The sequence below is a fragment of the Poecilia reticulata genome, chromosome 11 (assembly GCF_904066995.2).
Source record: "Poecilia reticulata chromosome 11, P_reticulata-male-v2, whole genome shotgun sequence".
In the NCBI taxonomy this organism is placed as follows: Eukaryota; Metazoa; Chordata; class Actinopteri; order Cyprinodontiformes; family Poeciliidae; genus Poecilia; species Poecilia reticulata.
Window position 1 is genome coordinate 30,186,715 of NC_088840.1, and position 22,347 is coordinate 30,209,061.

General features: G+C 47.3%; 1 protein-coding gene across 1 annotated transcript; it reads left to right on the forward strand.

Moving 5' to 3' along the window:
- The first annotated feature begins 1,968 nt into the window (after nt 1–1,968).
- Nucleotides 1,969–21,121, forward strand: LOC103473098 (prolyl endopeptidase). The gene is made up of 15 exons (XM_081612439.1): nt 1,969–2,539; nt 4,484–4,558; nt 4,628–4,761; nt 6,007–6,137; nt 6,202–6,411; nt 6,531–6,652; nt 7,589–7,694; nt 16,412–16,603; nt 16,976–17,173; nt 17,240–17,343; nt 18,310–18,446; nt 18,621–18,715; nt 18,785–18,916; nt 19,376–19,532; nt 20,532–21,121. The coding sequence occupies exons 1-15, from the start codon at nt 2,498–2,500 to the stop codon at nt 20,824–20,826; spliced, it is 2,130 nt and encodes a 709-aa protein (XP_081468565.1). The 5' UTR covers nt 1,969–2,497; the 3' UTR covers nt 20,827–21,121.
- The last annotated feature ends 1,226 nt before the right edge of the window (nt 21,122–22,347 follow it).

The window sequence follows — 22,347 nt, forward strand, 5'->3', positions numbered from 1 at the left end:
GATGTTTTCATATTTTAATTCTTTCACCTGCACAGTGAAGCTGGTTCTGGTTCTGGTCTAACTGGACCCGGTTAATGGACTAGTTTGAGTCTAAACTACCTGACAACAGACTGATCAGTGTGGGCCTCAGAGGTAGATGGACTGGACCCAGTCCAGAACCAGTCCAGAACCTTCAGCAGCTTGTTTCCCATCAACTTAATCATCTTAACTAAATTGGTTGGAATTAGCCCCGCCCCCTTCGCCCCCCAGTCGTTTTCACGGCTTCCTGGATTAGACAGATTACTGGTCTGAAGCTGTTTTCCTTCTCTCTGCCGCCCCCCCGTCCATGACGCCCTGCGTGGAGCCGTCAGCGGAGAGCAGCGACCCGAAGGACCGGTCCGGGTCGGAACCAGGTCAGAACCGGCCTTCCTGCTGAGTCACGAAGCGCTGCACAGTCTGGAGTCTGGAGAAAATGGAGCAAGAAGGAAAATACCTGCAGTGATAAAAATACTTCCGGGTCAAAGGTCAGCCGGGTGGATCACATGCAGGTTCATGTTTTTATGTCCAGCTGAAGATAAATCATTTTTTATAGTGAAACATGGATCAGAACTTCTGGGACAAAGTCCAGAATGTTGGACCAACATGGAGGAAACCAGAGAAACGTTTTACTGGTTCCACCCGGAAACACCGGGTCCAGAAACACCGGGTCCAGAAACACTGGGTCCAGAAACATCCGGTCCAGAAACATCCAATCCAGAAACATACGGTCCAGAAACACGGTCCAGAAACATCCGGTCCAGAAACATCCGGTCCAGAAACATCCGGTCCAGAAACACCGGGTCCAGAAACACCGGGTCCAGAAACATCCGGTCCAGAAACACCGGGTCCAGAAACATACTGTCCAGAAACATCCAGTCCAGAAACATACGGTCCAGAAACATACGGTCCAGAAACACCGGGTCCAGAAACACTGGGTCCAGAAACATACTGTCCAGAAACATCCAGTCCAGAAACATACGGTCCAGAAACATACGGTCCAGAAACACCGGGTCCAGAAACATCCAGTCCAGAAACATCCGGTCCTGAAACATCCAGTCCAGAAACACCGGGTCCAGAAACATCCAGTCCAGAAACATCCAGTCCAGAAACATCCAGTCCAGAAACACCGGGTCCAGAAACACCGGGTCCAGAAACATCCAGTCCAGAAACATCCGGTCCTGAAACATCCAGTCCAGAAACATCCAGTCCAGAAACTCCCGGTTCAGAAACACCGGGTCCAGAAACTCCCGGTCCAGAAACACCGGGTCCAGAAACATCCGGTCCAGAAACATCCAGTCCAGAAACATCCAGTCCAGAAACACCGGGTCCAGAAACACCGGGTCCAGAAACATCCAGTCCAGAAACATCCGGTCCTGAAACATCCAGTCCAGAAACATCCAGTCCAGAAACTCCCGGTTCAGAAACACCGGGTCCAGAAACTCCCGGTTCAGAAACACCGGGTCCAGAAACATCCGGTCCAGAAACATCCGGTCCAGAAACATCCGGTCCAGAAACATCCGGTCCAGAAACATCCGGTCCTCTCCTGATGGGTAAATCAGTCATAAACTCAGTTAAGATATTTAATGAGTTTGATCTGAAAATGTGAAGCTGAAAATCTCCAGAACCCAAAAATGTTTAGTATTTTTCTTTTTAATAAATTCAAAAACAATTTCGTTTTTAAATTTTTAAACAATGTTTAAATAAAATAAGCAAAGCAGTCGAGTTTCTGACATCTGAAAAAATTAGATAAAAAAAAAAACATGACACCATTTCCCACATTTTCCAGTTTTTTTATTTTATTATTTTTTTTCTAGATTTGTTAGTTTTGCTTCTGGTTTCCTGAACTGGTTCTGGTTCTGGTTCTGTCAACTCAGACCATAAAAGCTCCTGGATGTTTTTACTGAGAAATTAAACTGAAAGCAAAAAACCTGAAGTTTTCACTTTAAGATGTGAATCATGTTTTAAAAACTTCATAACTTTCATAACCGGCTCAACTTGAAGACCAGGCCGTCCAAAGTCACCCTGAGGGCCGCCGGTGGCCCGCGGGCCGCACTTTGGACACCCTGGCTGGTTTAGAATAAAATGTAAAAATAAATAAATGATGTTTTATCAAATTAACATCCTGAGGATCTGATATCAATAATCAGTTATTACATGAATGTTTCTTTAGTCTCAGATTTTTTTCTCAGCATTTGGACTTTAATCTGAGATAAAACCGGGAAATCTGAACCAGAACCAGCTGGGTGTTCTTTGGACCGGAACCGAACCCTTCCCTCCAGCTGGTCCTCCATATCTGCGCTCCTCCTGCGGCTGAAACTGCGCCAGAAATCCCCGAGCGACGGGACTGCGCCATTTACGGTCCTGGCTGACACGTCACTTCCTGTCTGCCGGCCTGAAAGTTTCACTTTCTGTTCAGCCCGGCGGTTCAGAGTCCGCTGGTTCCGACCGACTTTAGAGGCCCCGAACCCCCAGCAGCGTGATGGCGTTCAGATACCCGGAAGCAAGGAGAGACCTCAACCAGGTGAGTCCGGCCTGGGCTCGGTTCGGTTCGGTTCGGGTCTGCTACTCAGGTGCGGAGCGGGACAGGTAGAGGCGGTTCCGGTGCAGGCCTGAGGGAGGCTCCGGGTCAGGTGGAGCTCAGGCAGAAACCAGCATCATTACAGATAATTAATGATCAATAATCAGTTTCAGAGCTGCAGGAGGAGGAGCCTCCGACCCGCTTTCTCTTTCCCTTCCTGGTTCTGATCCGGACGGTTTGGGTCCAGGAGAGCCAGGCTCACCGGAGCAGAACCAGGGGTCCGGATCCTGAACCACCACAGTTTCAACCAGTTCATCCTCACAAAGAACCGGTTCTCAATCCAGTTCAGTCAGTTAAAACAATGAATCTGTTCATGTTCATGGTTCAGTTGTTTGAGGTCGTGACCTGCTGATGATGTCATCATCAGTTTGCTCCCATAAACTTCCTGTTGTCTTTGTGAATTCTGCTCTCACTGAAACAGATCTATGTTCATATTCTATAATCTAAAATCAGCAGGCAGGTCTGACGTCCAGGTCAATGCTGCGTACGCGTAGCCAGAGAAAGTTTAGTGGAAGGAAGAACATTTTCATAACAGCTGGAGGTAACAGACTGTGGAAAATGTGATACCGGCCCTTTAACTGTGTCTCTGTTGGATTGAAATAAAACTAAAGTCATTTTAATAAAGTCGTATGAAGTGAAGCTGCAACTGGTGAAGGAAAATCTGCAGGTTTCTCCTTCAGAGCAACGCACTGCAAAAAATAACCGTTTTATTCGTCTGATTTAATATCCTGATGAACTGAATTTCACTCAGCGATGCAGAAAGTTTCACTTTTGGCTCTGAATTACTAAAATAAATGAAGGTTTTGATGATATGAATGCAGATTAATTTATGCAACATTTTCTGTTTCAAAATTAATTTTCACGCATTAAAACAACAGAAACTCAATAAAAATGGTTGATGTGATGGAAGAATCCAACGTTTCTGAAGCAGCGGCTCGATGTGCATAAAAAATACCAGAAAAATTGGATTTCCTGAAGGAACGGAGGAGGAAAATGATCAGATGGATCCTTCAGCTGCAGCGTTTTGTTTCATCTAACAGATTTTCTGATCAGTTGTTGATATTTTAAACAGTTTGGCTTCATTACAGCTTTGACTGGTTTGTTCTTTCAGCAGGAAGCATCTATAAGAGTCTGAGCGTTTTGATCCTGGTGATCCAGTTTGGAGGCTCAAAGCTCCGCTGGCGCCGTTTCTGTTCCGGCGTTTCCGTCACAGCGGCGTTTCCATTCCAGCGTTTCCATTCCGGTGTTTCCGTTCCGACGTTTCTGTTCCACCGTTTCCGTCACGGTGCCGTTTCCGTTCCGACGTTTCCGTTCCAGCGTTTCCGTTCCAGCGTTTCCGTTCCAGCGTTTCCGTTCCGGCGTTTCCGTCCCGGCAGCGTTTCCGTTCCAGCGTTTCCGTTCCGGTGTTTCCGTTCCGACGTTTCTGTTCCACCGTTTCCGTCACGGTGCCGTTTCCATTCCGGTGTTTCCGTCCCGGCAGCGTTTCCGTCACAACGGCGTTTCCATTCCAGCGTTTCCGTTCTGGCGTTTCCGTTCCAGCGTTTCCGTTCCAGCGTTTCCGTTCCAGCGTTTCCGTTCCGGCGTTTCCGTTCCGGCGTTTCCGTTCCGGCGTTTCCGTTCCGGCGTTTCCGTCCCGGCAGCGTTTCCGTCACAACGGCGTTTCCGTTCCGGCGTTTCCGTTCCAGTGTTTCCGTCCCGGCAGCGTTTCCGTTCCAGCGTTTCCGTCCCGGCAGCGTTTCCGTTCCAGTGTTTTCGTCCCGGCAATGTCAGCCGGCAGGTTTGGTGCTGACAGTTGGCGCTCGGAGCTTCGCAGTTCCACGGAAACATCCAGAACCAGAAGATCCGGTTTCAGAGCCAGACTTTGATTGTTGCTTGTTTGTTGAACAGGTGGATGATTACCACGGAACCAAGATCCCGGACCCGTACGTCTGGCTGGAGGACCCGGACAGCCCGGAAACCATGGTAATGCCCTCTACCTGCAGAACCACCCCCCGGCGGTTCCGGATCTGATCCGATCTGTTCGCTGCACAGGCGTTTGTGGAGGAGCAGAACCAGCTGACCATGCCGTACCTGGAGGGCTGTGCAGTCCGGGCCCGGTTCCAGCAGCGCCTCACCGAGCTCTACGACTACCCGAAGTTCAGCTGCCCCTACAAGCGGGGGTCCAGGTACAGCCGGGCCGAACCGGGTCTGGAGCAAGTCCGAACTGGATCTGGACCGGATCCGGACCGGATCTGGACCGGACCGGGTCTGGACCGGACCAGGTCTGGACCGGACCAGGTCTGGACCGGATTTGGACCGGATCCAACGCGGATCCGGACCGGATCTGGACCGGGTCTGGACCGGATCTGGACCGGGTCTGGACCGGATCTGGATCAGGTCTGGACCGGATCTGGACCGGACCAGGTCTGGACCGGATTTGGACCGGATCCAACGCGGATCCGGACCGGATCTGGACCGGACCAGGTCTGGACCGGATTTGGACCGGATCCAACGCGGATCCGGACTGGATCTGGACCGGGTCTGGACCGGATCTGGATCAGGTCTGGACCGGGTCTGGACCGGGTCCTTCTCACAGAAAACTGTGTTAAAACAGAAATAATTCACCAAGATGTTAAAATTACTGCAGCATTTTAAATGAATTTCCTTCACAAACCTTTGAGATTCTCCAGATGAGAAACTCACTAATAAAGAATAAAATATGAAGTCAGAGTATTAAGAGAATAAAGTCAAAATAATGAGAATGAAGTTGTAATAATATTAGTCATAACTGCAACTTTATATTATTTTGACTTAATTCTTGTATATTTAATTGTTTCATTTGTTTTAGACCTGCGATGCGAGAGGTTTGCTAATAATGAACTCTGAAGGTTTAGACGTTATATTCCAGATTGTTCTGGATTATTCTGGATTTTTCCAGATTATTCCAGATTGTTCTGGATTATTTCAGATTGTTCTGGATTATTCCAGATTGTTCTGGATTGTTCCGGATTATTCCAGATTGTTCTGGATTTTTCCAGATTGTTCCGGATTATTCCAGATTGTTCTGGATTATTCCGGTTTTTCCCAGATTGTTCTGGATTATTCCAGATTGTTCTGGATTGTTCCGGATTATTCCAGATTGTTCTGGATTATTCCGGATTTTTCCAGATTGTTCTAGATTGTTCCAGATTGTTCCGGATTACTCCGGATTATTCCGGATTACTCCAGATAGTTCCGGATTATTCCAGATTGTTCCGGATTTTTCCAGATTGTTCTAGATTGTTCCAGATTGTTCCGGATTATTCCAGATTGTTCTGGATTATTCCAGATTGTTCCGGATTATTCCAGATTGTTCTGGATTATTCCAGATTGTTCCGGATTATTCCAGATAGTTCCGGATTGTTCCAGATTGTTCTGGATTCTCCCTGCAGGTATTTCTACTCCCACAACGCGGGCCTCCAGAACCAGGACGTTCTGTACGTCCAGGACTCGCTGGACGCACCGGCCTCCGTGTTCTTCGACCCGAACTCGCTGTCTGAAGACGGAACCGTGGCGCTGAAGAGTGAGTCCGGCTCGGAACCGCTCCAGAACCGCTCCAGAACCGCTCTAACCTTCTGTCTCCCCAGTGGGACGGCTGTCTGAGGAGTGTGAGTACTTTGCTTACGGGCTGAGCAGTGCCGGGTCGGACTGGGTCACGCTGCGCTTCCTGAACCCGGTCGATCTGGCGCCGCTGCCCGATGTTCTGGAGCGGGTCAAGTTCAGCTGCCTGGCCTGGACCCACGACGCCCGGGGCATCTTCTACAACTGCTACCCGCCTCAGGACGGCAAGGCTGACGGTCAGAACCACGCACCGGCCCGGTTCTGGTTCTGACAGCGCACCAGAACCACCCGGGTCTGGCTCCAGATCAGAACCGGACCAACAGAACCAGAGTAACCAGCTCCTGTCGTCCCTCAGGCACAGAGACCACGTCCAACATCAACCAGAAGCTCTTCTACCATCGGATCGGAACCGAGCAGTCCGACGACGTTCTGGTGGCCGAGTTCCCGGACCATCCCAAATGGCACAGCTCAGTTACGGTGAGTCCGACCAGAACCAGGTTCTGATCCAGAAACACACCAGACCAAAACCAAGTCCATTCACTCTGAGACGGCCCGGACCACCAGAACCCTGCAGAGTACCAACTGATTCGGGTTTTCATCCCACAACCACAGTCAGAACCAGTACCAGTCCAGGTCCAATCAGAATCATTCAAGGTCCAATCAGAACCAGTCCAGGTCCAATCAGAACCAGTACCAGTCCAGGTCCAGTCAGAACCAGTACCAGTCCAGGTCCAATCAGAACCAGTCCAGGTCCATTCAGAACCAGTACCAGTCCAGGTCCAGTCAGAACCAGTCCAGGTCCAGTCAGAACCAGTCCAGGTCCAATCAGAACCAGTACCAGTCCAGGTCCAGTCAGAACCAGTCCAGGTCCAATCAGAACCAGTACCAGTCCAGGTCTAGCCAGAACCAGTCCAGGTCCAATCAGAACCAGTACCAGTCCAGGTTCAATCAGAACCAGTACCAGTCCAGGTCTAGTCAGAACCAGTCCAGGTCCAGTCAGAACCAGTCCAGGTCCAGGTCCAATCAGAAACAGAACCAGTCCAGGTCCAATCAGAACCAGTACCAGTCCAGGTCCAGTCAGAACCAGTACCAGTCCAGGTCCAGTCAGAACCAGTTACAGCGACATGATTCAGACATTTTCATAAAAATGTTTCCGGATCAGAACCGGTACAAACTGGTTCATATCGGGTCGGAACCAGATCCAGTTCTGTTGTGTTTAATGACCTGGAGAAAACCCAGATTTTTCTGTGTCGACTCGGTTCTGGTTTGGTTCTGGTGCATTAGTGGGTCCAAATATTTATTCCTGCAAATGTGAAACTTTTCAAGTTTGACTCGTCAGGAGAATCCGGTTCCAGGTTTTAGTTCTTCTGGGTTTCGGACCCGGCTGACGCTGCGTGTTCGGTTCTGCTGCAGGTGTCAGATGACGGCCGGTACGCGGTTCTGTCCATCACCGAGGGCTGCCGGCCCGTCAACCGGCTCTGGTACTGCGACCTGCAGGCGCTTCCGGACGGGATCCAAGGTGGGTCAGGGAGTCCTGGAGACTGGACCGGACCGGACTGGACTGGACTAGACTGACTGGACCGGACTGGACTGGACTAGACTGACTGGACCGGACTGACTGGACCGAACCGACCGGGCTGGACTGACTGGACCGGACCGACCGGGCTGGACTGGGCTAGACAGGACTGGGCTAGACTGACTGGACCGGACTGGACTGGACTGGGCTAGACTGACTGGACCGACCGGGCTGGACTGGGCTAGACTGACTGGACCGGACTGGACTGGACTGGGCTAGACTGACTGGACCGGACCGGACTGGACTGGGCTAGACTGACTGGACCGGACTGACTGGACCGAACCGACCGGGCTGGACTGACTGGACCGGACCGGACTGGACTGGGCTAGACTGACTGGACCGGACCGACCGGGCTGGACTGGGCTAGACTGACTGGACCGGACCGGACTGGACTGGGCTAGACTGACTGGACCGAACCGACCGGGCTGGACTGGGCTAGACTGGACCGGACAGACTGGACCGTCCGGACCGGACCGCAGCAGCTGCTCTTCTTCGGCTCACATGTTCAGTGAATCTGTCGACTTTCTGATGAACCACAAGAATTTCAACAAGTGACGAAACTTCAGGATGTAGAAACTGATGATAAAATATGAACCTGAGTGAGTGAGTGAGTGAGTGAATGAGTGAATCTGTTGGCTGCTGCTGCGTCTCCAACCTGCGTCGCTGTGAAAATGACTCATTTCTGCAGGTGGATTTAATTTAATACGGAGGTAAAAATCCTTGTTTTTCCTCTGGAGCCGTTTCCACAGAATCCGGATCCGGGCCGGGCCGGTTCTGTTGCATTCCGCAGTCACGACTCTGAGGTGGAACTTTGCTCCTGGCGACTTTAACTCTTCCCAGTTATTCCTTCCTGAATAAACGTTTCCTGGTTTCTGAAGCAGAATTTCCATTACAGCGGAACGATTAATCACGATTAATCGATTATTGACATAATTAATTCATAGTTAACTGGAGCACACCATAGAAAACCGACTCTGTTTGCTGGAAGAATAACAATCAGAGCAGCGATGAAGCAAAACTGTAAAAATATAAAGATTTAAGATGAAGAACCTCCTTCGATTCTTCAAGGACTTTTTATTATCCAATAATTAATCACTTCATTAAAACATAATAATCAGCAGATCAGTTCCACTGATGCTCAGAAAAGCCTGAACTTTTCACACGTTGAAGTAGGGCTGAAACGATTCCTCGAGTGATTCGAGTACCTCGATTATTAAAATCCCTGGAGGAAAATGTTCCTGCCTCGAAGCTTCGTTAATTTATGTTTTATCCTTTAGCGCCCCGTGTTTCAGCCGGAACATTATTTGCGTTGCGCGGAGCTCTGACTTCCGCCTCTGAGTTGTTGACGGAAGCTACGTGTTAGCGGCATAACGTCCAATCTTCAGGTTCGGCCCGCGGGGATTTTACTGATTGGTGATAATTCCGGGTTTTCATCGTTTTTATGGGACCAATAAACATCCTTAAAATGACCGGCGCGATGCCGGGAGTTCGGCAGCCTTTCTGCTCCGGAGCTGCTGGTTGAACGGCGGGAAGAAGCTGAGGAGGATTTCTACAGGTGAGCGGAGAGACTGAACACGGCGGGCGGCTGAGGGTTGATGCTTACAGGGTCAGAGCAGCTTTACGGACTGTTGTTGCGCAACACCTCCCCCCCCTTCTCTCTCACTCTACTTCCCCTTCTCAGAGGAGGGAGATGTGCAGCCAGCTCTCCATCTAACGGGTAATTTGAGTTTTCTAAATCTGATGGGATTTTACCCTGTTCAGAACTGAGTAAACTCTGTTTAAGCTGGCGTCGAGAAAGACTAGCCTGGTTTCTAACGACCTCCATCCAGATGTCCCACCCTTTTTCACCCTGTGAATTAGCCAGATTGAGTAGCTTGCAACCAACTAGCTTCACAGAGCACACCTGTTAACGGTCGCTCTTTCTCTTTATTACAACTTGCACTTGTTACTGAACCAGGTTGGTTTTAGTGACTCGGGCGAGTCCCAAGGGTGTTGTTTTAGTTTTGGCTAAAAGCAACCTATAAAACATTTCTACTTTTTCCTCCCAGAATCAAACTTCATAGCTATTTTACAACCATCAAAGAACTTTAAGGTGACTCATTAATTGAATGTCCACAACATCTTTTAGATTTTCTTAATGCTAATTATTTTATTAGTAAGGCAATTTTGCAAGGGTCAGTACAGCTTAATTCAGTAGCAGAAATAATCAAATAAGTAAAATCAATAATCTAGCCTATCTTTCCCTAATGCTGACACTGAGAACTAAAAAGGGAAACTTTGAGAGAGACGGACAGAGTTTGGCATTTTGAACCCCAGAACTGGCCTGATGATGAAGGTGTTGCAGCAGCAGGAGGTTCCCAGTACAGGAAGAGTACTGACTTAGAGCGGCAGGTCTCGGGCCTCAGGGTGACTTCCTCATGTGCGTAGCGGTCCTCAGCTTCTTGTCTTGCAGCTCTGTAGCTCCCTTCTCCTCGTCTCACGATCTTTCTGGTCCCACGGAAGGAACACACCAGTTCTTCCTCTTTGCCTTTGTTCTTTGCCTTTGTCTTTATCTTCATCTTTGCCTTGGTCTTTGTCTTTGGGGTCCTAAACCCAGCTGATGAGAGAAGTGCGATTTGAAGCCACATGTTGCGGGGCTAACGGGTTGGTCCCCATGTGCAGAACAGTCTTCGGTTCTGTGGCCCCGGCTCTTCTTCAGCTGCAGAGTTCTTTGTCCATCTCCGTCTTGGCTCGAAGCTGCCTGAAGGATCCAACCAAAGTTTCCTCTGTTGCACCCACCTTATAAAGGGTTTATCCACCTTTTGGTGCGTTTGCATTGGCTAGCTTTGTTGCTGTGCCTATCTCATTGGCTGACTGCTTGGACAGATGATCTCATCTCCATCACCCTGGAGACCTTATGACCGGATCTCTGTTCTAATGTCCCCAAGTTGCTCAACAGTTCCTCCTACCTCTGTTTCCTGCCCAACCTTTTCTTAGGCAAGTTGAAGTTTAGCAATAAGGCTTTATCTTCTCCGTTCTCCTATCAGTTCCTATTTTTGCCCTGTCCTTCCACCTACCATCTACCTCCTACACAACATCAGTGACCTTTAATTACAGTTACAACATTTTACACCTTTTCAAGTTCAATGTCAAAATCACATTTATAACCTTTTAGTTTATCTGATTCAACATTCATTTATAATGTTATAATAACCATAACTTATTAGTTACTCTTATTATAATCATAATGTGAGTTATTACAGACACTTCTGACAAGAAACCAATAATAATCCATTATTCTAATTATCTGATATCATGTTACAGTTACTTGTTTCACCTTTAAGTACTTCCACAAGTGTAAGAGTAAGTGTAAATATTCTTATAATCAAATCAACATCAACCACTGGTTAAACCAATATTAATTATTGCCATAATTATAAGTCATTATTTTAAGTATTTTACTGTGGGTTTTATCCAATTTCTCAAAATGTTTAGATTTTATTCTTTAAAAACCTTTAATGCTTTAAAATAAGGAATGGTCTGAATTATTTTTAGACTGATGCAAGAAATAAACTTCCGCTTTTCTTCAGGAAACCAGCTTCCTGTTTCATGACTCTTTCTGCCTGACTTTGATTTTTTATGATTAAATATAAAAAAGTAGAATTAAAGCAAAGTTTGCAGGACACAATAACAACACACACAACCAGATTCATTTTATTACCGTCTGACTCTACTGTTGGGTCTTGATGTCACCTATGTCATTAATTTTAAGGTAATTTTATTTATTATTACTATTAAACTAAAATCTCCAGCATGGGGAAGTGGGATGAGCTCGACTTTTCTCGACACCCCCTCCGCGAGGTCAGACCTTTCACATGCTGGGAACCCAACATCCTCTTGCAGGTCTGCGTCCTCATCCCCTGGAAAGAGAAGATGGCAGTCTGGGATGTGAAGATCCTCCATCGTCACCAAGGCCACAGCAGTCTGGGATGTGAAGATGCAGATCCTCCATCTTCACCAAGGCCTCAGCAGTCTGGGATGTGAAGATGCAGATCCTCAGTCGTCACCAAGGGCTCAGCAGTCTTCAAACTCCACTGCTCTTTGACACCCCCTCCTTGGAGTTTTGATGTCTCTCAGGAAGTGACGAATGTTGAAGAGAACCCAGGTCGCTCTGATCCTTTAATAGTGACAAAAAATCCTCAGCTGAATGAAGCGTTGGTTCTTCAGGATGTGGAAGATTCCTTAGGGACAGGTTGATGGGCAAAAAGCCTCAATAAAAAAAAAACAAAACTCTGGGTGTTCAGTAGAGTAAAACAAAAAGCATAAGCAGCATGACGCTTTATCCATAATCATAATCCTTTTTCATCGCTGGGGTCGTTAAAGGGTTACTGGAGTTGTCGGAGGCAACAGGACTCTGTCAGGCAGGACTCTGTGAAGTCCACAGGTTGCTTCCAGGTGTTGGGTGTGATTTCAACACTTTGTTGCAGGATTGATCTTGGTGGTTGTCTATGATGCCACTCCTTCCTCACGACTTCAGTCCCTTTTCCAGTTTAATCCATCCTTTTGTGACAGGAGTTCTTCTTTAGCATAATCCAATTTCTTCAGGGCCCTCCTAGTCCTAAGCCTTGAAGTTGTTCTTTGAATGGCAATCATCCTGTAATAGTAGCCAGTCTAACACAGGATGGCATGATGCTTGATTCTTGCAATGTTCTGGTTCGCTTTAGCTAAGAACTGGCTTGAACACTGACCTTGTGGACCCCTTTCTTCATAAGTAATACTTTTTTACAGTGCAGTACTTGCTTCACAAAATTCATTCCATTGAATTTCAGCTTGATCACCGTGACTACAGACCGATCTTGATCTTTAATCCAAACTTTCTGTCCTGTTTTCAATGACACTGTAAACTGCAACTTCCCCTTTCCCTCTCTGGGCAAAAAGGAGAAGTGCCTTCGCCTTCCGGCTTTCTGTGACGTGAACGGAGTTCCTCCGCAGGGGAAGACCTGCTCTTTTTCAGCTGTCACTGTTACACCATGTCCATCAGCACCAAGAGGTACTCCTCACCTCTCTTTTCTGTTATCCATGGGGCCTCCCGTCCTCTGGGAGTACTGTCCCACTTCTCGGCTCCGACAAGGACAATTTTCCTCTGCTGGACATAACAGTCCACTTCGTCATTTCCACGCCAATGAGCTCCCTCATGCGTGCTCTCAGATGCTCGACCTTGAGCTCCAGATGCATTTCACCACTTCCTTGTGGAATTGCTTACATCTTCTGGACGTACGACCTCGCGTCGTCCTCCTTGTCTCCGAGTCGCCTATCCCCCAAAGCCTCTCTTAAGCCATCGAGCAGGAATGGGTCTAGGCTATCTTGGCTACTAGCGTCACTGATGGACATGGTCAACTGTCCTCAGTGAAACTCCCCTCACCCACACGCCGTGTAGTTACTGCGAGATCCAGAACTATCCTCCTGTTTTACACGCTTAGACTTCTATGACGTTGGGCTCCACCTTGTTGTGGTTACGCAACGCCCCACGTTGGGCGCCACTTGTTGTTGCGCAACACCTCCCTCCCCTTCTCTCTCTCTGTACTTCCCCTTCTCAGAGGAGGGAGATGTGCAGCCAGCTCTCCATCTAACGGGTAATTTGAGTTTTCTAAATCTGATGGGATTTTACCCTGTTCAGAACTGAGTAAACTCTGTTTAAGCTGGCGTCGAGAAAGACTAGCCTGGTTTCTAACGACCTCCATCCAGATGTCCCACCCTTTTTCACCCTGTGAATTAGCCAGATTGAGTAGCTTGCAACCAACTAGCTTCACAGAGCACACCTGTTAACGGTCGCTCTTTCTCTTTATTACAACTTGCACTTGTTACTGAACCAGGTTGGTTTTAGTGACTCGGGCGAGTCCCAAGGGTGTTGTTTTAGTTTTGGCTAAAAGCAACCTATAAAACATTTCTACTTTTTCCTCCCAGAATCAAACCTCATAGCTATTTTACAACCATCAAAGAACTTTAAGGTGACTCATTAATTGAATGTCCACAACATCTTTTAGATTTTCTTAATGCTAATTATTTTATTAGTAAGGCAATTTTGCAAGGGTCAGTACAGCTTAATTCAGTAGCAGAAATAATCAAATAAGTAAAATCAATAATCTAGCCTATCTTTCCCTAATGCTGACACTGAGAACTAAAAAAGGGAAACTTTGAGAGAGACGGACAGAGTTTGGCATTTTGAACCCCAGAACTGGCCTGATGATGAAGGTGTTGCAGCAGCAGGAGGTTCCCAGTACAGGAAGAGTACTGACTTAGAGCGGCAGGTCTCGGGCCTCAGGGTGACTTCCTCATGTGCGTAGCGGTCCTCAGCTTCTTGTCTTGCAGCTCTGTAGCTCCCTTCTCCTCGTCTCACGATCTTTCTGGTCCCACGGAAGGAACACACCAGTTCTTCCTCTTTGCCTTTGTTCTTTGCCTTTGTCTTTATCTTCATCTTTGCCTTGGTCTTTGTCTTTGGGGTCCTAAGCCCAGCTGATGAGAGAAGTGCGATTTGAAGCCACATGTTGCGGGGCTAACGGGTTGGTCCCCATGTGCAGAACAGTCTTCGGTTCTGTGGCCCCGGCTCTTCTTCAGCTGCAGAGTTCTTTGTCCATCTCCGTCTTGGCTCGAAGCTGCCTGAAGGATCCAACCAAAGTTTCCTCTGTTGCACCCACCTTATAAAGGGTTTATCCACCTTTTGGTGCGTTTGCATTGGCTAGCTTTGTTGCTGTGCCTATCTCATTGGCTGACTGCTTGGACAGATGATCTCATCTCCATCACCCTGGAGACCTTATGACCGGATCTCTGTTCTAATGTCCCCAAGTTGCTCAACAGTTCCTCCTACCTCTGTTTCCTGCCCAACCTTTTCTTAGGCAAGTTGAAGTTTAGCAATAAGGCTTTATCTTCTCCGTTCTCCTATCAGTTCCCCTTTTCCCCTGTCCTTCCACCTACCATCTACCTCCTACACAACATCAGTGACCTTTAATTACAGTTACAACATTTTACACCTTTTCAAGTTCAATGTCAAAATCACATTTATAACCTTTTAGTTTATCTGATTCAACATTCATTTATAATGTTATAATAACCATAACTTATTAGTTACTCTTATTATAATCATAATGTGAGTTATTACAGACACTTCTGACAAGAAACCAATAATAATCCATTATTCTAATTATCTGATATCATGTTACAGTTACTTGTTTCACCTTTAAGTACTTCCACAAGTGTGAGAGTAAGTGTAAATATTCTTATAATCAAATCAACATCAACCACTGGTTAAACCAATATTAATTATTGCCATAATTATAAGTCATTATTTTAAGTATTTTACTGTGGGTTTTATCCAATTTCTCAAAATGTTTAGATTTTATTCTTTAAAAACCTTTAATGCTTTAAAATAAGGAATGGTCTGAATTATTTTTAGACTGATGCAAGAAATAAACTTCCGCTTTTCTTCAGGAAACCAGCTTCCTGTTTCATGACTCTCTTTCTGCCTGACTTTGATTTTTTATGATTAAATATAAAAAAGTAGAATTAAAGCAAAGTTTGCAGGACACAATAACAACACACACAACCAGATTCATTTTATTACCGTCTGACTCTACTGTTGGGTCTTGATGTCACCTATGTCATTAATTTTAAGGTAATTTTATTTATTATTACTATTAAACTAAAATCTCCAGCATGGGGAAGTGGGATGAGCTCGACTTTTCTCGACAGGACGAACCGCACAATAAACTTATATCATCCCGGTCTGAACAAACGGGAGGCGGAACATGGCTGGTAGATGAGTTTCTGAACGGAGGAGCCGTAAATATCCCGTATTGCTCCCCCGTCTACAAAACAGTAACTGGTAGGGAAGCTCAAAGGTGGAAAAAATAGACTGATGTTGATATCCGATAGTAACACTGGTGTTATGGAAGATTTACCAATATTTTATTTCATAATTGTTTTTATCCGATTACTCGATTAATCGTAAGAAAAATCTATAGATTACTAAAATAATCGTTTACAACAGCCCTACGTTGAAGTTAGAAGGATTTTTATCTGCAGATCGATCAGACGGTCACTAAAGGAACTTTAGTTTGACTTCCACACATCTAATGTTGATTTTCTTATTTCAAACAGAAACATGATTATTTATTTATTTATTTGGATCTTTTAACATTTTTCTAATGTGTAAAACAGTTTAAGTGGTCAAATGAAAAATCTGCTGAATGTGGCAATTTTTTTATCCAATCGTCAGAACAATCGATTAATCGTCAGAACAATCAATTAATCGTCAGAACAATCGATTAATCGTCAGAACAATCGATTAATCGTCAGAACAATCGATTAATCATCAGAACAATCGATTAATCGTTAAAATAATTGATTGTTAACATATGAATATTGATGAAAACGTGGATTAATCCTGATAAAAATCTTCATGACGATGTTCAGCAGCAGTTGCTTCGCTGGCTGCAGCAGGTTCCACTGGGTTCTGCTGAGGTTCTGTTGGTTCTGTTGGGTTCTCTGCGTGCAGCTGATGAAACTCCAGTCCAGTTTCCTCACAGCTTCCTTGGGCCTGTGGACGTTGTTGGGCTGTGGGAAGTTTCCACGCCGGGTGTCGACACTTCCTGCTGTCTGGTTGTGAACGTGTTCTGGTTCTGCAGGTCTGCTGCCGTGGGTCCGGCTGGTGGACGACTTCGAGGCGCAGTACTCCTACGTGACCAGCGAGGGCAGCGTGTTCACGTTCCGCTCCAACCTGGACGCGCCGCGCTACTGCCTCATCAACATCAACATCCAGAAGCCGGACCGGCAGAACTGGACCACGCTGATCCCGCAGCATGAGAAGGACGTCCTGGGTGAGCAGCCACTCGGCCCGGCCCGGCCCGGTCCAGTCCCGCCCTCCAGCTGGTTCTGGTGCCGGGAATGAAGGGAAAAGTCCGCCAGCATCAGAGATACGCAGAGCTCTCGTCCTCAGAACCGCGGTCGGAGCGTTGCGACAGCTTTCTGTGAATTCCTGGCCGGCGTTTCGATGACGGTCCGACCACAGGAAGCAGGAAGTGGCGGCCGCGGCTCCGTCAGAGGAACTGCGGAAAAGTGACACTGGTCTCAGACGACAGCGGCTGAGTCAAGCCGGTGACGGGAAACTGAATCAGATCAAGCTGCAGGAGTTTATAACAGTTTTAGCTTCTTCTCTGGGTCTGACCTGACCTCTGCCCTCTGGCCTGCAGGCTTCGTCTCCTGTGTGAACCAGCGCCACCTGCTGGTGAACTACGTCCACGACGTGAAGGACGTGCTGCAGCTGTTCGAGCTGAGCAGCGGCCGCCTGCTGCGGGACCTGCCGCTGGACGTGGGAACCATCGCCGGGGTCAGCTGCAAGAAGAAACACTCAGAGTTCTTCTACAAGTTCACCTCCTTCACCACGCCGGGTAAACCCACCGCTGACCCCTGACCCCTGACCCCCAGCCTCCATCTGACCCTCTGCTCTCCATCAGGGATCATCTACCACTGCGACCTGAGCCGGCCCGACCCGGAGCCCCGGGTCTTCAGGGAGGTGGAGGTCAAAGGCATCAACCAGGACGACTTCCTGACCAGCCAGGTGAGCTCCGCCCCCTTCTGGACACCTGGACTTGTCCCGAAGGTTCGGCCAGAACCGGGACAGAAACGCATTTTGTTGATCCCGTCTGTGGCTCAGTGATGTCAGGCGGCCATCTTGTTTTTACAGCTTCTGTTTATTTCAAGTTGAATTCAGATCAAATCTACGGAAGAAGAATAAAGTCAAAATAACACAAAGACAAAGTCTTAAAGGGCCAGTAGGGAGAAAAGGCACTAAAGGTTTTCGGTCCTGAAACTTTTATTTCGATATTTTTAAAAATTAAAATCAGAATCTGGTAAAAGAAAAATTAGATTTTATTCTTAAGCCTGAGGTTCTGCTGTTCGGACCCGCTGGTTCTGTCGGGTCCCAGGAGGAGCGCCGGTCCGGCCCCTGAAGTTCTGACTGGGTTCTTCTTGGGTCAGCTGGCTGATCAGAACAGATCCGATCCAAACAGAACCAGGCCAATCTGTGAGGAAACAGCTCCACCCGCTGGCGGAAAGCAGCAACTGCAGCCAAGCAGAAACTGGACCAGAACCAGCAGAAACTGGACCAGAACCAGCAGAAACTAGGCCAGAACCAGCAGAAACTGGACCAGAACCAGCAGAAACTAGGCCAGAACCAGCAGAAACTGGACCAGAACCAGCAGAAACTAGGCCAGAACCAGCAGAAACTAGGCCAGAACCAGCAAAAACTGGACCAGAACCAGCAGAAACTAGGCCAGAACCAGTGTTTTGCTTAGGACTCTTTGGAAAGTTCTGGCAGAAAATGGACCGGTGTCAGTGAAGCCAGTCCATCCTGAATGTTTATCTGGTTCTGACGGGTCAGAACCAGACCAGACGACTCATTTCTGTAGAACCTGAAATTCTCCCCAGGTTCTGATGGATTCTGGAGGTTCTGATCTTTTCTGACCTTTCAGTCTCCTATAACTCACCAGAACCGGGTCGGTTCCGACCCGTGCGTCTCTCCCAGGTTTTCTACCCCAGTAAGGACGGAACCAGCATCCCCATGTTCCTGGTCCACGCCCGGAACCTGGAGCGGGACGGAACCAACCCGGTCTTCCTGTACGGCTACGGCGGCTTCGAGAACTCCGTCCAGCCGCACTACAAGTGAGCGACATCAGCTGGTTCCGAACGGGTTCTGGTCCAGAACCGGGCCGGTTCATGTTCCGACCCGGTTCTGGACCAGCGGCCGGTTCGGTCCGGATGTTTCTTTCTTCTCAGTGATTTGAACGTGTTGGTATCAGGATCCGGGTCTCAGTTGTGGTTCTGGTTCTGACCCAGTGTGGCCTACCTGCTGTTCGTGAGACACCTGGGCGGAGTTCTGGCCGTGGCCAACATCCGGGGCGGCGGAGAGTACGGCCTCACCTGGCACAAAGGTACCACCGGCTCCGGTTTGGACCCGGCTCTGGTTCCGGTTCTGTTCTAAAGATGTTCCCCATCTGCAGCCGGAACCTTGGACCGGAAGCAGAACTGCTTCGATGACTTCCAGAGCGCGGCGGAGTTCCTGATCCGGGAGCGGTTCACCTCGGCCAGCCGGATCGCCATCAACGGAGCGTCCAACGGCGGCCTGCTGGTCGGTGAGTCCGGTTCTGGACCGGGTTCTGCAGAACCTTCAGCAGCTGACGATAAATCAGTTGTAGCGATTCAAAGAATTTTGGTTTGTGAATATTTCATTTTTCCGGCCATGCTCTCTGGGTCTGCTGGGCGGCCATCTTGTTGGGCGGCCATCTTGTTTCACAGCGTTTCTGTTTGGTGAAAACTTGGACAGAAAATCCAGAAATTTTACTGAAGTAAAAACATTTCAAAATAAAATCACTCAGATAAAAAGTAGAAGGTGGTTTTTCTCTCTGTTGGTTCTGATGGTTCTGTTGGTTCTGGTGGTTCTGGTGGTTCTGTTGGTACTGATGGTTCTACTGGTTCTGCTGGTTCTATTGGTTCTGCTGGTTCTGTTGGTACTGTTGGTTCTGATGGTTCTATTGGTTCTGATGGTTCTGTTGGTTCTGCTGGTTCTGATGGTTCTGGTGGTTCTGTTGCAGCCGCCTGCATGATCCAGCAGCCCCAGCTGTTCGGATGCGCCGTCGCCGAGGTCGGAGTTTTGGACATGTTGAAGTTCCATAAGTTCACCATCGGACACGCCTGGACCACCGACTACGGCTGCGCCGACGACCCGGAGCAGTTCCAGTGGCTCATCAAGTAAGAACCAGAACCAGAACCTCTCAGAACATGAATATCCTAAAACTCCAAACATTTCCAAACTTCAGGATTTCACGTTAGATTTAGTTTTAATATTAATGTTCAGACATGAAACGTTTTGGGAAGTTGGAGTCAAAAAGCTGCAAAAATGAGAGAAAAATGTTGGTGTTCATGTCTAAGTGCTGCTTTATTCCTTCTTTCATGAACGTCTCTAAAAGTTTAGCTTGAAAAATAAATATCTCATTTAGTCTGAGCTCAATAAAATTTAGGCCAAATAATTTTTTTTACTTTTCTAACAAAATATTTACTTCCAAAATAAATATGTAATTTTAAAACTAAATATTTAGTTTGTGAATGAAATGAATATCCAAATGGAGAAACACTGCCACCTGCAGGCCGAGTTCAGTTTGCAGTTACGTCACTAAAACATTTTTAGAAATTAAAAACAAAAACCAAGATGGCAGAATGTAGTAATTTTAGGTTAAATACATACGTACTGTAATATATTCACCTATCATATTATATTGTTTGTAGTTTAATAAAATATTGTTTTATCCTTTATCATTTTTTAATCTAACATCATTTTGCATGAAATTCCAGACTTTCTGTAAATTAATTCTAACTTTTATAAAAATGCATCATTTGTCCAGAAGATCTGCAGAGAAATTAAAAAGTGTATTTTGTCTGAACTGTAGTTATAAAATCGTCTGAGTTTTAGTTCCATAGAAAACACAAGCAGTGAGTAGCTGAAGCTAACATGTCATGGGGGAGTTAGCATCAATTAAATTAATATTTCTGACCATTTTGTGGAAAACTTGCATTAAATTCATAATTCTGCAAAAGCATGAAAAGATCTGAAGGGACAGATTGATGGAATTTGGCGTCTGAGGGCCACATAGAAAGTTACGGTGGGCCGTATTTGGCCCCCGGACCTTCAGTTTGACATCCCTGCCTGCATCAGAACCAGCAGAACGGGTCTGGACCCTGTCCTGTGTGCAGGTACTCTCCCCTCCACAACCTGCCGGAGGCGCCGTACTCCGGCCCGCCGTACCCGGCCGTCCTGCTGCTGACGGCGGACCACGACGACCGCGTGGTTCCGCTGCACACGCTCAAGTTCTGCGCGGCGCTGCAGCGCGGCGTGGGCGGCAGCCCGCAGCAGCGGCAGCCGCTCCTGCTGCGCGTCGACACCCGCAGCGGACACGGCGCCGGGAAGCCCACGGCCAAGGCCATCCTGGAGGACACGCACATCTTCGCCTTCGTCGCCGAGACGCTGAAGCTCGACTGGAAGGACTGAAGCTCAGAGTCCCGATCGGCTCGGAATCAAACAACCGCCGCTGGGTCAGAGTCGGTCCGGAGGAGATCCACTGAGGATCTACACTGGAAAAAAGAAACACATGATCCAACTTTTACAAATGAATTCAAATCAAGTTGGTCAGATTTACTTTATTTACCATGACACATTAATAAACTAACAGATTAATTTAAGTTGGATCAGCCGTTTTATTTTTTCAGTGTAGCGTTCAGGGATCAGAGCCTCCAGCCTGAAACAAAGTTCAAAACTTTGACTTTATAATAAACTTTTAATAACATGATTGTTTAAGCATTTTTTCCTTGCAGTAAATTAATATTCCTGGACAGAATTACATCAAAAAATACTTGTGATATTTAGATGTATTTTTAGTCCCAGAGAAGGAAACATGCATCTGTATTTTCTGCAAATCTTGTATGATTTTTATTTTAAAACCTAAAAACAAAAATAAAATGTGGCTCTTTAAAAATGAGAAATTCAAAATATTCACTTCAGACATTTTCTCGTCAGAATTTAAAGTCATTTGTTTTATAATATTCGGAGGTATTTGCACTAGATGTTGATCCAGGAAACTTTTCCTTAGTTCTGCTGGGATGAATCTGCAGCTGCTGGTTGGAGGAAACCTCGGAAGGATTCCAGTTACCATGGCAACAGTCTGGCGCGGTTTCAGATGGATTATTCTGTAATAAACTGCAGCATGAAGCTGAATCGGTCCACAAATCGCTGCAGGAACATTTGGTGAGTGAAGTTCTGCTGCAGTGCCTTCAGCAGCCACCGGGTGGCAGTGTGTCCCTGCAGCAGCAGCAGCTCAGGGGTCAGAGGTGAAGCGGAGAGCAGCGTCTCTGCGGTGCCGGCTGGTTCTGGAGGTTCTGCCGGGTTCTGATATCATCCTGAAGCATCTGGTGGAGGATTAGCAGGCAGAGCGCCGCCGGGCCGCAGGTTCTGAATCTGGTTCTGAATGAGGTTCTGAAGACAAAGGCGGGAATAATGAGCCGGACCGATGAGGGGAACGTTCCGGGCCGCAGCAGGGTCCCTGAGGAGCTCCAAGCCTTCATCTCCTTCATTCAGTTTCTCCTCCACGAGGCTCAGATTAGCTCCTAAAGCCGCTTTGGGCCGCCGAGCGGACCGGACCGGATCAGAACTTTGGAAGTTTCTCCTTCACAGCAGCTTAGTGATGGACCTGTTAATCTGCTCTCCCTGGAGCCCGGCGGCTCCTTCCGCACCGACCCAAACAGAACTCAGAGGAAACCCAGGGACAGCACAACTGGAACCGGACCAGAACCAGAACCAGAACCAGGTTCTCCCTGTGCTGTGGGTTCTTCCTCCCAGTCCGAACACATGTAATTAGTGTCTCTGAAACAATTAGACACGATTAATCAATTATTAAAATATTCCTAATTCAGTAATCGGTTATTCATTAAACTCATTTCCAGACAAACAAGTCGAACGGAAACACTTATTATTTTACACAGTTAATGATTAATCGATTAATAAATGAGTTGATAT

What these genes read in the sequence shown, in the direction of transcription:
- LOC103473098 (XM_081612439.1), top strand. Translation starts at nt 2,498, where the DNA reads ATGGCGTTCAGATACCCGGAAGCAAGGAGAGACCTCAACCAG. An exon ending in CCCTACAAGCGGGGGTCCAG is followed by an intron (nt 4,762 to 6,006) that starts GTACAGCCGGGC and finishes TTCTCCCTGCAG; the next exon opens with GTATTTCTACTCCCACAACG. An exon ending in CGGCCTCACCTGGCACAAAG is followed by an intron (nt 18,716 to 18,784) that starts GTACCACCGGCT and finishes CCCCATCTGCAG; the next exon opens with CCGGAACCTTGGACCGGAAG.